We start from the raw sequence: 14555 nt of genomic DNA on the forward strand, positions 1-14555 counted from the left end.
CCTCGTCGACTTCCGCCCTCGTGTGCCCCCAAACCACCTGTGGTGCAGGCTCCCCATCTAAGTCACCACCAGGGGGGCGGGTCAGGTGCCCCACGCTGACCCAGTGCACTACGCGGGTCCAGTGGGTCCACAGCCGGCCGCCAAGGTGATCACCGGGTCTCTGTCGGCGCCATTTTGGAGTCAGGCAGGCCGTCCCCCGTTCTCTAAGTCCGCCCGCGAGGGTGCCAGCCTCTACCCCTCACCTCCGCTCGCTCCCGGGGGGTCTCTTCTGGCCAGCGGCCCGCCACCACAGCGCCAGAGGGCTTCTCCTCTTCTCCCGGGCTCCGCCGCCAGGCGCGTCACAGCAGGACGGCGGCCGCCATTTTGGGCGCTCTCATCCCCGTGTGCCGCGCTCGCCGCCAAAAGTCCGGCGGGGGCAGTTACAGGGGCCCCCCGTCCTCCAGAGTCTCCCTGCGTGCCCCTGATGTCCACCTGGGCACTGTTGAGGGGTCGGGGAGTGCGTCGGGGCGCAGGATATGTGGTGGTGCGAGGCGGGCACGGAGGAGCTCCGGAGTCCCGCTTCCACCTACATCGGCGCCTTAGCCACGCCCCCCCTCCAAAGTAGCTCCATGTTATGTGATCGATATCAGGGAACTCACATCAAGGAGATCGGGTCCGGCAGAAGCCCACCCTCCTCCGGACCCGATCTCCTTGACATGAGTTCCCTGATATCTATCACTGCAACTTAGGATGGTGCACACCTGACCCAGTTCTTCGAATATGTACATGTTGAGTCTGGATACTCAACATTTAGTCACTCCTGGTAGTGAGTGACGTGGGTTTTTGTTGCACTCCACTAGTATCATCACACTAGTTCTACATTGTTGTCCTACAATTAGTTCTTATTTATTTTTATTGTGATTGTGTGGACATTCCTCGTAGAGGAACACCACTACCTCTCTTCTTTTACATCATATGCTGTGGGCCTGCCTGTGGGCCTGCCCTCTACTCGCATATTATTGGCAGGCTGTAATGGACAGGCTGTTACATTGCACTGAAGAACGCTTGCACCCACATGGGAGGTATGCACATTAGGGAGGTACAGCAGAGGCAAGAAATATAAGTTTACATTCCGATTTATTGATTTTGGGCTGATCTTGGCCAAGCGCCTAACTAATCGCAGATTAAAATTCCCCCAATCCCTCTGCATGCTACAGCCTGGTTGTACTTGTTTGCCAATTAGGCGCAGGCAGAGAGCATAGCCTTACACAGGGAAGATAATCTGGGTCTTAGAAAACACCCTATTGTCCTGCATTGGGATATGCTGAAGGCCGACTAAAACACTGACATGTCATCTATTCCATGCAGAAATGACTCTAACATGGAGGGGATGGCACAGCGAGGGAGTTGGATTGCGCAGTGCCTCATGTAGATTGGGTCAACTCCAATGGACTCCCTTCTTAGCAGAGTTCTTCTTAGCTGGTTGATACACCATAGGGGGCTATCGTCAGGCGAGCCTATCCCTATGTACATGTATGCTGCTCACAATGACAGAGAAATGATACTTGCTGCTTGGACAATGACAATGTATAAAGCATTTCTTATCGGTAGCCACACACAAAGTATGCTTTGCAGGCTGTTGCCTTGTTATAGAACTGTTTAGCTCTGTTATGAAACCAAGTTGCAAACTTAGCATCTGTAAACGCTCACCAACGACAATTACTGTATACGAATCAGCACTGTATTATCAAATTCAATGAATTTTGCACAATATGCACTCATATGATTTGTGATGCCATCAACAATTCATACTGTCACTGATAAAGCTGTATAAGTAATGTATATGCTAAATCTATCTGAAAAACAATAAAACATATTGAAACAAAAATGCAAGGTCTGGAGGAGTTAAACATTTGGGGAGCACAGTCATTTTGTACAGTGTGAAGAGAAACTCCAAAAGTTCTGACTAAACCACTTTTATTGAATTCCTCCTCATCCCGTTTAACATAGACTACCAAGTAAATGAACCGTCCTCCAGCACACTAAAGAGGAAAGAATAGCCAGACTGCAGGACCCTTGCCAACACGGGTAAACCAATGATTTATTCACGTAGGCATAAACCATATAATGAAGAAAATGATATAAGAGTCCCTGGTATTGTATACGTTGTGGTCCTCCCACCCAGGATGGTTCTTAGGTCTCTCAAATAGTATGCATTTTTCATCATCATATCAATTTGCCATCACTGCGCAACTTAGATCCTTTCATGGAGACATGTCCATGTCTCTCTTCACCTGGTCAAAAGATTGCAAGCTCCACAATAGAGGTGCTGTATGTGGAGTAGGAGATGTATTTCCTCCCTGCACCTCTGTGACAGAACATTTTGCTTCCTGGAAAAACCTTGTGACTGTCCCGGAAACGACAAAACAGTGACTATTGCCCAACCCGCTGGTTAGTCAGCGATGGATGAACTCTTGAGTAAAGAGTTTATGCTTGCAGTAGCGTCTGCGGGCCCACCCAACAGAAACCCTGTGATTCCTTGACCTCGATATGGGTGAATGAACCACAGGTTTGGTGAGGTAGGAACACCACCAAACTATAGTGCTGCTTCTGCTCAGCCAAACTCCAAGTGAACCACAGAGTCATGGTTAACCAGGCCACACACAACATTTATATGAAGGGCAGGGCTGTTGATCACAGTACTTGACTTATAGGTTGATACTTTGCCTCACATTATGGTAATCTATTGTTGATCAACCTGAAACTAACTAATGATGTATTTTTATGTTTTCCAGATTGAAGAGTCTGTGCGCTCAATGGTAATGAGGTACGGGAGCAGATTATGGAAACTCCGTGTGCTGCAAGCAGAAGTGAAGATCAATATTCGGTTAACTCCCACTGGAAAAGCCATCCCAATTCGGCTCTTTATAACAAACGAGTCTGGATACTATTTGGATATTAGTCTCTACAAGGAAGTTACTGACCCTAGCACTGGGCAAGTGAGTAATCCTAATTTATTTTAGTTCATGCAGTCTGCTAAAAATAAGCAAAATGGTTACTTGTATGTAATCTCAACACAGTAATAATATGAATAGACAATATAAACTAAATGCATCATAATTTCAGAAAAAGGGAGATTAGCATTGCTAGTGCAGTGGGGAGTGATTTAATATGGTTGATAGTGCTATTTCAAATAATGGAAATGTTTGTTTTATTCTGGAGTTTCATAATAATATACACTAGTAGAAGGGAGATAAAGCAAAATTAAGTTGCAAACTTCCATTGGTTCTCATTGTGTTCTAATGATTAAAAGTAGGTTATTTCAGAGAATGTTGCTCCATCGAAGTAATGAATGCAATGCAGTTGATCTAGGTATAAACTGTGCTTGCTTGGTCCTTCATAATTTAAAGATAATTCATCTTAAATCTTTAGGAAATGTGGAAGATGCCATATCACAGTAGTCCTCTTTGTGTAACATAGAAAGTTGTATAAATATTTGTGGTAATATGCAATGCTTTGAAAGATGTTGCAGGTGCCACTAGAACTTCTGAGCAACATTGGATCAGCCAAAACATAAATGATTTTTAGTTATGATGCACGTCATGCTCCATTTCTTTCTTCTTAGCATAAATCCCAGGATTATTTCATTACCATTTCCTACTCAGTAAATTAACATTAAGTGAGTGCAAAAATAAAGTGCATGAAAAGGTTGTGTATTCTGTTAAAATCACGTGAAGCCGAGAGATGAACACTGTTTGGAAATATCTACTGAAGGCATTACTGTAAAGGAAAGTGAGGATAAAAGTCAGTGCAAGGTTTCCATTTGCTGGTGAGTAATACAATCCAATGATTAAAATTATGTTTAGTATCTGACATTCCTGAATTTATCGTAAAGAACGGATTACATTGGTGTTCCTTTATATGGAGACTGTTTATACTTAATCAGTATTCCTGTAGTATGGTAGGAGATTGGGCTGGACATGAAACAAAAGCTTATATGTTTTGTTTCTTCTCTTTGTTTTAGATCATGTTTCACTCCTATGGTGACAGGCATGGACTTATGCATGGAATGTTGATTAATACACCCTATGTCACAAAGGATCTGTTACAGTCAAAGCGGTTTCAAGCACAGACACTAGGAACCACTTATGTGTATGATTTCCCTGAAATGTTCAGACAGGTAAGTCTTTAACGGAATTCTCGAAAATGCATGTTCTGTCTTTTTTCTGTCTGTTACTATTTTCAACAGTTTGCCATTTTTTTGTTCTGTAGCTTGAATTCAGATGACATATTTTAATAAATAATGTGTCCACATTGAATAATGTAATTTGGAATACTAGATCAGATAATCCCCTGTGTAGTCCAATACTCTATAGTAAAATATGGTATAGATGTGTCAAAAAATAAAGGGTTATTGTCGTTGGAGCATCCCACGTGAATAATTCCATTGTTAAAGACCTGATAGGAGTTGAAGCATGGCATCATTTAATGGGTAGCTGTAGCAAGCTGGCTCTATATAGTGTACCAAAGTAAGGTGCACTGTACAAAGAGATGCAGATATCTCTTATTGGTGGGGCTTTCTCTAGCAATACCAAGGAGCTTTCTTTGTGGTTGTGTGGTCGAGCAGCCTTAGGCTTATCTGAGGGTAGTGTTGGGAATTTGTTGCACACACAGAGTCAATGAATGAGACACACACTCAATAAGGAAATCCAACACCAATTAATAAAAATAACATAGATTTTTAGATTTATTTAGACATCAAGATCTACGAGATTCGGTCAGAACTTTTCAAATTAGCGATTTTCAGGCGCTTAGAAAGTACAGCTGTCAGATTTGAGGCACGAGACTCAAACCTGGTAATGTTATCCTATGGGAAAAAAATACACTACAAAGGATCACTTGCAAACGAGTAACAGGACTGTGCTTCTGAAATTAAGGTAAGTATGGGCCAAGGTCCTTAGAACCACCAGCAGTTTTGGTTTACCTGCCCTGGGGTGTCCGGGTTCAGAGGTGCTGGTTTCAAGGGTAGCTTCCAACGCTACAGCTGAAGTCTATGGAGAAACCTATAGGCAGAAAAGTGCTGCAAGTAGGGACTTGGGGACGAGTCCATCGGAACCCAGAGGGGGGCTCAGTTTTTGAGAGTTTCAGAACGGTTGAACCCTCTATAGGCTTGAACTCTGGCTGGGGGGCTCAAGTGCAAAGGTGTTTTGTCCATTGGGTCGCTCACATTGAGGGCTCTTACTTTTGGTGTCAACCTGAAAATGGGGACAGAGCAAGACAGCAGGGCCATTCTTGGTGCTGACCTCTGTGATACTGAAGTCCCTCGTCGGTACGTCTGATTTAGCAGTATTGATGTCCGGGCTGGATACTACACAAGCCTTGGCTGCAGCAAGGGGTACATTACCCGGGTGTTGTGCAGGGCATTCCAGGAGGTCCTGGCAGCCTGAAACTTGGTGGGGAGACGGATCTGACCTCCTGTAGCATAGATACCTCCTCCTGGGTAGCTGCTGCGTAGGTGGACCCTTGGTCAGCAGATCGATGAACTTGACGTTGTGGTCGGTGGCAGGGAAGTGGCTTCTCCAATTCAAGGGAGATGCTGACGGGTTGGCGAAGTGCTGGCAGCCCTCCGAAGCTTTTGTAGGATGCACAGCTGCAGGATGAGTCGGGTCTTCACAGTTGTCGATACAGAAGCAGGCATGGTTTGGCGCCAAGTCCACAGCTAGTTCTTGCGTTCTTCGGCTCCTTTGACCTTCTTCTTCTTTGGTCAGGTGAATCTAAGTTCCTGATGTCAGGGGGCCGCTGCAATACTGAATTTAGGGGCATACAGGGGAGTAAAGGGTAGTAACCAATTTACTGCCTTCACTTGGGGTCACAACACACCCTATATGACCACTTACTAAGCGGAGTGGGAATAACCCTGGCCCAGAGTTCCGAATGCCACCAAAACACAAACATATGGAACCCTCATTTTGTGGAGCGTTTCAGGCAGCCCACCTTAGGGGTGTGACTAGCCTGGTGGTTCAACACACCTACTACACAGCTAATTTCCGGAAGCCAGGGTTGCATATCAAAGGCCGCAGGGACTTTAAAGTCCCTGGCCTTGATATGCTAAATCACTATCCATTGTGCTGGAGGAGGTGTGAATACCTTCCTCCGGAGCAGGAATTGTTTCTGTCGTCACAAACACCGTAGGTTTCTGTGAAGCCATCATGTGGCTGGGGAACTCATAGTGCCAGTACATATACTTATGATGGCTTCCCTGTTTACTTGTATCATCTAATAATGGAACTAGATCACAAAGGGGCAGATCTGTTTATGCAGGTATGTCCTCACATGTAATGTAATGGACTCTGCCTTAGGGCTAGAAGGCATGCTGTAGGGGTGACTTGCATATATCACATGAAGTAACTTTGTTATGGCACACAATACTTATGCCATGTTTTCAGTCATGGTTTGCACCATGGCACGCAGTCTGAAATGGCATGCTGCATGCCATTTGTATGGGGGGGTTGTGAGAAAGTGGCATCTTTCTTGCATGGTATGCCCCCACTTTTTGCTGAATTGCTGATGTGCTTTGCCTGAGTGTGCCCTGGGCTCTTGCCAATCAGGTGCCCAGGGCCTGTGTTCCTTCCCTAAAACTGTGTTGAAACTAAAATCCAATTGGCATCTCTCGCCACATGTCAGCCCCTGATAAATGGTACCCTAGGTACCCAGGGCATTGTGACCAGGGAAGACCCCTAAGGGCTGCAGCCCTTATTGTGCCACCCTTAGGGGCCCTGTACCTTGACACACACACACACCCTGCCTTTGCAGACTGAGTGACTTGGTGCAGAACTAAACAGAGTCGACATGGCACACATCCCTGTGTGCCATGCCCACAAACCCACTGTCCTGGCATACCTCAGTCACCCCTCTAGCTGGCTACACTATGCTAGGGGTGTGGGCACAGGTGCATGAGCCCTGTGCCCCTACAGTACCCACGGCCATTCCTGGTAAAGTAAGTGCTGTGTTACCATGAAGAGTAGATGGTGCTGGGAGGTCGTCATTACGAACTCCACAGCACCTTACTAGCTTCACTGAAGACTGACAAGTTTGATATCAAACTTCTCAGCACATGAAACCTACACTGATGCCAGTGTGGGATTTAATGTAAAATGCACTACAGGGGGCTTCTTAGAGATGCCCCCTGAAAACCTAAACTACAATCCACATCTTGTCTGAGAGGCTGCCTAGACTGCCTCACAGCAGACATGTTGCTGGACCCCTGGGTGGAGAGCCCCCCGCTCTACTGGGCCTGCAACAATGCACATTCTGGGCGAGGTGCTAGGTCTCCTCCCCCGGGATGGGCAGGGGGAAACTTCAAAGGCATACCTCCTTTGTGAGCTTCTCCAGGCCACTTGTTGTACTCGATTCAGAAAAGGGGGTGGTGATGAACAGAGTCTGAATTAAGCAGACCACTCTTACCCAGTCCAAAGATCAGGGCTTGATCCATCACCGTTATTTATCTCACTGCACCATCCCAGCACAGAACCTGGCTATATGCAAATCAGTCTGTCCCTGGCCCAGTGCATCATGGGAACAGGGCAGACTAAACTACCAAGCCAATTCTTCACCAGAAAGGAGACAAGCTACCGGGGACCGGTTTCTGGCATTTCAGCAGTCTTCGGCCCGGCTTGCTTGAATCCTGATGGTGCAGTGAGAAAGGGACTCATGTCTGAGTATACCCTGCCACACCTATAGTGGCCAAAAACGATTCAGAAAAGGGGGTGGTGATGAACAGAGTGTCTGAATTAAGCAGACCACTCTTACCCAGTACAAAGATCAGGGCTTGATCCATCACCGTTATTTATCTCACTGCACCATCCCAGCTCAGAACCTGGCTATATGCAAATCAGTTTGTCCCTGGCCCAGTGCATCATGGGAACAGGGCAGACTAAACTACCAAGCCAATTCTTCACCAGAAAGGAGACAAGCTACCAGGGACCAGTTTCTGGCATTTCAGCCGTCTTCGGCCCGGCTTGCTTGAATCCTGATGGTGCCGTGAGAAAGGGACTCATATCTGAGTATACCCTGCTGCTACACCTATAGTGGCAATAAACGATTCAGAAAAGGGGGTGGTGATGAACAGAGTGTCTGAATTAAGCAGACCACTCTTACCCAGTCCAAAGATCAGGGCTTGATCCATCACCGTTATTTATCTCACTGCACCATCCCAGCTCAGAACCTGGCTATATGCAAATCAGTCTGTCCCTGGCCCAGTGCATCATGGGAACAGGGCAGACTAAACTACCAAGCCAATTCTTCACCAGAAAGGAGACAAGCTACCGGGGACCGGTTTCTGGCATTTCAGCCTTCTTCGGCCCGGCTTGCTTGAATCCTGATGGTGCAGTGAGAAAGGGACTCATGTCTGAGTATACCCTGCCAAACCTATAGTGGCCAAAAACAATTCAGAAAAGGGGGTGGTGATGAACAGAGTGTCTGAAAGGTAAGAGTGGTCTGCTTAATTCAGACACTCTGTTCATCACCACCCCCTTTTCTGAATCATTTTTGTCCACCATAAGCGTGGAAGGGTATACTCAGATGTGAGTCCCTAGCTCATTGCACCATCAGGATTCAAGCGAGCCGGGCCGAAGACGGCTGAAATGCCAGAAACCGGTCCCCGGTAGCTTGTTTCCTTCCCAGTATAAGAATTGGCTTGGTAGTTTGGTCTGCCCTGTTCCCATGATGCACTGGGCCAGGGTCAGACTAATTTGCATATAGCCAAGTTCTGAGCTGGGATGGTGCAGTGAGCTAAAAAACGGTGATGGATCAAGCCCTGATCTTTGGACTGGGTAAGAGTGGTCTGCTTAATTCAGACACTCTGTTCATCACCACCCCCTTTTCTGAATCATTTTTGTCCACCATAAGGGTGGAAGGGTATACTCAGATGTGAGTCCCTAGCTCATTGCACCATCAGGATTCAAGCAAGCCGGGCCGAAGACGGCTGAAATGCCAGAAACCGGTCCCCAGTAGCTTGTTTCCTTCCCAGTATAAGAATTGGCTTGGTAGTTTGGTCTGCCCTGTTCCCATGATGCACTGGGCCAGGGTCAGACTAATTTGCATATAGCCAAGTTCTGAGCTGGGATGGTGCAGTGAGCTAAAAAACGGTGATGGATCAAGCCCTGATCTTTCGACTGGGTAAGAGTGGTCTGCTTAATTCAGACACTCTGTTCATCACCACCCCCTTTTCTGAATCATTTTTGTCCACCATAAGCGTGGAAGGGTATACTCAGATGTGAGTCCCTAGCTCATTGCACCATCAGGATTCAAGCAAGCCGGGCCGAAGACGGCTGAAATGCCAGAAACCGGTCCCCGGTAGCTTGTTTCCTTCCCAGTATAAGAATTGGCTTGGTAGTTTGGTCTGCCCTGTTCCCATGATGCACTGGGCCAGGGTCAGACTAATTTGCATATAGCCAAGTTCTGAGCTGGGATGGTGCAGTGAGCTAAAAAACGGTGATGGATCAAGCCCTGATCTTTGGACTGGGTAAGAGTGGTCTGCTTAATTCAGACACTCTGTTCATCACCACCCCCTTTTCTGAATAATTTTTGTCCACCATAAGCGTGGAAGGGTATACTCAGATGTGAGTCCCTAGCTCATTGCACCATCAGGATTCAAGCAAGCCGGGCCGAAGACGGCTGAAATGCCAGAAACCGGTCCCCGGTAGCTTGTTTCCTTCCCAGTATAAGAATTGGCTTGGTAGTTTGGTCTGCCCTGTTCCCATGATGCACTGAGCCAGGGTCAGACTAATTTGCATATAGCCAAGTTCTGAGCTGGGATGGTGCAGTGAGCTAAAAAACGGTGATGGATCAAGCCCTGATCTTTGGACTGGGTAAGAGTGGTCTGCTTAATTCAGACACTCTGTTCATCACCACCCCCTTTTCTGAATCACTTGTTGTACTCAGCAACTGGCCCCCACTGGTTCTGATCCCACTGTGGCGGGAAGTCTGGCGGGAAACCCTACATGAGGAAAGGGGGTTTGCCAGCCTGTGCCAACTCCACCCCTCATGTGGGAGAGGCGAGGTGAAGCACAACTCCCGGCCCTGGCCATCTTGAGGATGGGGAGCCCTGCCCAATCAGAGATAGGCTCCTGCCCCCTTCCCACAGGAGAGGACCAGGATAGGGGGTGTATTCACCCCAGAACTGGGACCTTTAGGTCCCTGCCCTTCCTCTACCTGTAACACCCCTACATTTAGTATTTAGGGGCACCCTGAACCTTCCTTCCTCATATCCCGATTTCGAAACAAGAAAGAAGACCAAGAAGAAGACTGGCCGTGCAACTTCTAACAAGAGGACAACACCAACTGACTTGGTCCCAGCCCTACAGGCCTGTTGATCCTTGCTCCCACTAAATCCCGTTGTCTCCTGCGGACAGCAACCTCGAGAACCCCGGAGAACCTGCCTGCCTTGACCCTCTTAGAGACTGGGACTCCCATGAGCAGTGGTTCTGCTCAAACAGCAACACCCCAGGTGCCAGCCAGGAACCGCAGTTCTAGCACACTCTGCAACTGCCAAGCCCGGCCTGTGCCTGAGTGAACAAAGACCCAGAGGACGTCCCCCCAGCGATTCTGACCTTGAATCCAGTGCCCAAGGACCCTCCTCGACTACCCCGACGATGCCTGCAGCCTCAGAATAAGGTACCCCTCCAACCGCGACCAGCAGAGGATAAGATTTCTCGACGTCAAAAGACCCCCCTGCACCCGGCGCCCTCCGGCCCCCTGTGCCCAACTCCGGGGTGTCTACCTACCCTCCAAGATCCCAACTTACCCCTCGAAGTGTTGGTCACTCCTGAAGATCCTCCGTCCCCGAGCCTGCAGCCTTTGTCCACTTTCCAAGATGTCCATTGTATAACATTGAGCGCCCGATGGCACAAAAGCACCCTGCACCCAGCCGCCCGAGTGCCCCTGGCAGGATAACTTTTGTCCTCATCTACTTCCCCACTTGCCCTCAGCAAGTGACCAGGAGCCCAGCTCCCATAGCCGCGTGGCCTGCTATCCAGCAGCCACCAACCGCAGGCCCCCTGCCTCTCATTGGATAACATTGGGCCTAACTACCTCTGCACCCGGCTGGCCCTGTGCTGCAGAGGGTGTACCAACTGTAACAACCTGACCCTGGGAGACCCCTGAGTCTATGCCCAGAACCTTAACTCTGCCAGTCGAGTACTTACCCAAAATCTGATAATTCACTTTCCTTCCATAGGATAACATTGACTGGTCTCACTTGAAAATTCTTCTAAGTGTGGAGTTCTGGAACTTTAAATTATTCATCTAAAATCAGCCGAACAACGAATTCCGATTTACTCACCTGTTATCAGAAGAAAACCCAGTGCTGCATCTTTTAGCCCAGCACTGACCCTGAAATGTAATTTTAACCGCACATACTAGTAACTTGAATTTCCTTCCGTAGGAACCCATTGTCTGGTTTCACAAGAAAAGTTTCTAAGTGTCGATTTTCAGAAACTACAAATATTACTTAGAAAATTGCCTGTTTGACTTAGACGCATTCTTTCAACTGTTTACAGGAGATGCCCCAGTGCTGGATCCAGGATCCAACACTGAGTAAGAAAAAGTAATCATAACACTACTTAACTGCTAAGTGAATTTCCTCCCATAGGATAACATTGGTGATTCTATGTGAAAAAGTTTTAGTAAATTTTTAAAATACAATAATATTCCTTAAAAATCACAACTATAACCAAAACGCTTTTAGTTAACTGTTTACAGTGCATGTCACAGGACTGAATCTAGGATCTAGTCCTGTGGTTAGAAAAGTAATCTACAAAGTAACTAATTGTATTTATCTAAAAATTCCCATTGAGCTCAATGTTGCATTGTGTTGCCTATTGCAACAATTATAGCTATTGTAACCAAAAAGTCTATTGCCTATTTGAAAAGTATCTAACTAAAGTAATTCATTCTGAGAGAGTATATTTTGATACCTTGTTGGTTCTGAAAATAAAACAACTATATCTTTTGATACAAAACAATTGGCCTATAGTTCAGTTCTTGAGTGTCTGAGACCCTTTGCGCGTGTACAACAAATGCTTTGCACTGTCCTCTGATACTGCCTTACTGCTCGACCAAGCTACCACTTTAGAGAGTAAGGTTATATCTAACTTTAGCCTCTGCCAAACCTAGGGGGCTCTGGACTCTGTGCACACTGTACCTTACTTTGGTCCAGTGTATACAGAGCCACTTTATTACAGGGATCCCTTAGGGTGGTATAATACATGTTGCAGCCCTTAACAACCCTCTTTAGTACCTATGCCATTTACTAGAGACCTACAGGGGTGCTAAAGTGTATGCTAATTGTTTGACAGCCAGACTGTTGTACCTTGTTTTAGGGAAAGAGCACTGGCACCAGGGCCTTGTTAGCAGGATCCCAGTGTGTATCAGTCAAAAAACATAAGTAGGATTGTCAAAAAGTGAGGGTGACCGTGACAAAAAGGGGGCAATCTCCTACAGTACCCTCATCCCGTTCGTGATGAGACCGGTCACCCACACACATGTTCAAATAATCAAACCTGTATCTACTCCTGTTGAGCATCTAAACTGGTGTTAGTATGCTTTTTTTCAGTACTTGGACAAGATTCAAAATATTTCAGACTAGACACAATTAGGTGATGGTTCTTTAGATTGTTTCTTCTTTCCTTCATCACTACCTTCATCCAAAGTAGTTTGAGGAGGAAAGCTGCTTCTGGAAGCTAAATTTACTCAAACTCCATACACTAAATAATAATTTCTCAGATATGTACGTTCCGAAATAACATATATAGCATAAAGTACCCCATGCCATGCATTGTAAAGATCTTGTAAGTCACATAAGGCTTCCATGACCACATAGCGGAACGAGGCTGAAGACCGACTTCCTTCATAAGGTTATCAAACTTTGAGGTGTCTTGCATTATCCTTATGTAAGCCAGGGGGTACTTTATTCTTAATAATTCATGGTCACACTGTCACCTTTACAAGAAACCACTTAAATCATTGGTGTGTAGCTCTTTCATATGAAAGAGGGAGCATGTTTGCAAGCGCCAAGACTCAAAATTAAATCTTTAGTACAAAATGCAACATATCAAAAAAGCTGTTACATATGTGTTGCAAAAAGATATTAGAAGCAGTTTGTTATGTTCGAATATGTTCGTTTTTTTTATTAAAGGCGCAGTATAAATGTGCTGAAAGAGTCTAACTTTCTTATAATTACCACGGTGATCAAAAAATTATGTTGACATAAATATCTTCTTAACAAACTGGTAGCCGCCTGGGGACAAGGACTCTGTTTTCCAGACTACTGCAGGCCTAGGAGGCGGGCATATGAAAAAAACTGTTCCAGAAGGAATCACTTATAAAAATGATATTTGATGCAGCTGCTGGGGCTCCCTGACATAAGGGCTCTGCTGACATAATCAATGTGCTATAAACTCATGGTTTTGAAAATATAATCCTTTATCATCGGTTGTACATTGATTGTACTTGTATATGCACCTATGTAAATATGTATATGTAGCAGTCACAGTTCTTATTAAAGAGTAGGTGCTACACATGACAACTCAGTGCAAGTGCAAATAAAGTGAAGAACAAAAGTAAAATATAAAAGTGTGCCTATAAACATATAAATGAATGTCTGAATCATACTAACAACTTTATACGAAATAGAATCCAGCTCGGAAATGATATTTCAGTTTTCTATTCCGTCGGTACAGAAAGCAAACCTGATTAAGACCAATTAGTCAATGTTTCAACCCCAAGAAAACAAGATCTTCCTCATTGCAAGAAAATATCAACCTGACCTATGTCACTACAAAAAGTAAAAAATAAAGATCCAGGACAGGAAGTTCCAACAGAGATGAATGACATAACAGCGTCCAAGGGACATCCCATCACATGGGCAAATAAATAGAAAATGAAGGTCTCACAGGCAGTCAGATAAATCACCAAGCTCTCTGGGTTTGTCAGTAATAGCTAACCCGAACTCTGCAAAGCCACCGACTGCGGACAAACGAGGAGGTGGGACTTCGCTGGGAGTGCAGAGCAGGTGCATTTATTCATCCCTCCAAGCTTCCAATGTAGGGCTCGAACTGATGGATGCCTGGGGGCAAGGACTGTGTACCAGTCTACTGCTGGTGTAGAAGTTACAGCTTCACTTGGAGGACCGAGCAGGGGCATTTAATAAGCGCTCAACGCCCGCATTTTGAGACTCGATCAAGTGGATGTATGGGGGCAAGGACTGTGTTTCACACTACTGCTGGCCTAGGAGGCGGGGCTTTACTTGAAGCGCTGAGTGGGCAAATTTAATCAGCCCTCCAAACAGTTTCCCCAGCAGCCCACAGCCATAGGTTACTGATCAACCTTGGACTGCATATCACTCACTATGATCATCTGCGAATATTCTGATAGCCCACAAGGCCCAGCATCCAAATCCTCAGGCTGAAGTTCTCTTGCTGTTTCTATTGGTGCCCACTACCTTCCCTCCCCTCGGTCCTTATGAAGACCCCACCCCAAGGCACCAAGTTTGCTGTTTTATTTGGAATTGAAACTTC

At 46.1% G+C, this 14555-nt stretch overlaps 1 protein-coding gene across 2 annotated transcripts in view; it reads left to right on the forward strand.

The window, feature by feature from the left end:
- The window catches only part of ACACB (acetyl-CoA carboxylase beta), a 1895698-nt gene that overhangs the window by 928027 nt on the left and 953116 nt on the right, over nucleotides 1-14555 (forward strand). For both annotated transcript variants that reach the window (XM_086943101.1, XM_086943102.1), the window contains 2 exons: nucleotides 2775-2978; nucleotides 4004-4159. In XM_086943101.1, coding sequence (XP_086799227.1) covers nucleotides 2775-2978; nucleotides 4004-4159 — 360 coding nt within the window. The remainder of the gene's footprint in view (nucleotides 1-2774; nucleotides 2979-4003; nucleotides 4160-14555) is intronic.

This window comes from Lissotriton vulgaris, chromosome 11 (genome assembly GCF_964263255.1).
Source record: "Lissotriton vulgaris chromosome 11, aLisVul1.2, whole genome shotgun sequence".
Classification (NCBI taxonomy): domain Eukaryota; kingdom Metazoa; phylum Chordata; class Amphibia; order Caudata; family Salamandridae; genus Lissotriton; species Lissotriton vulgaris.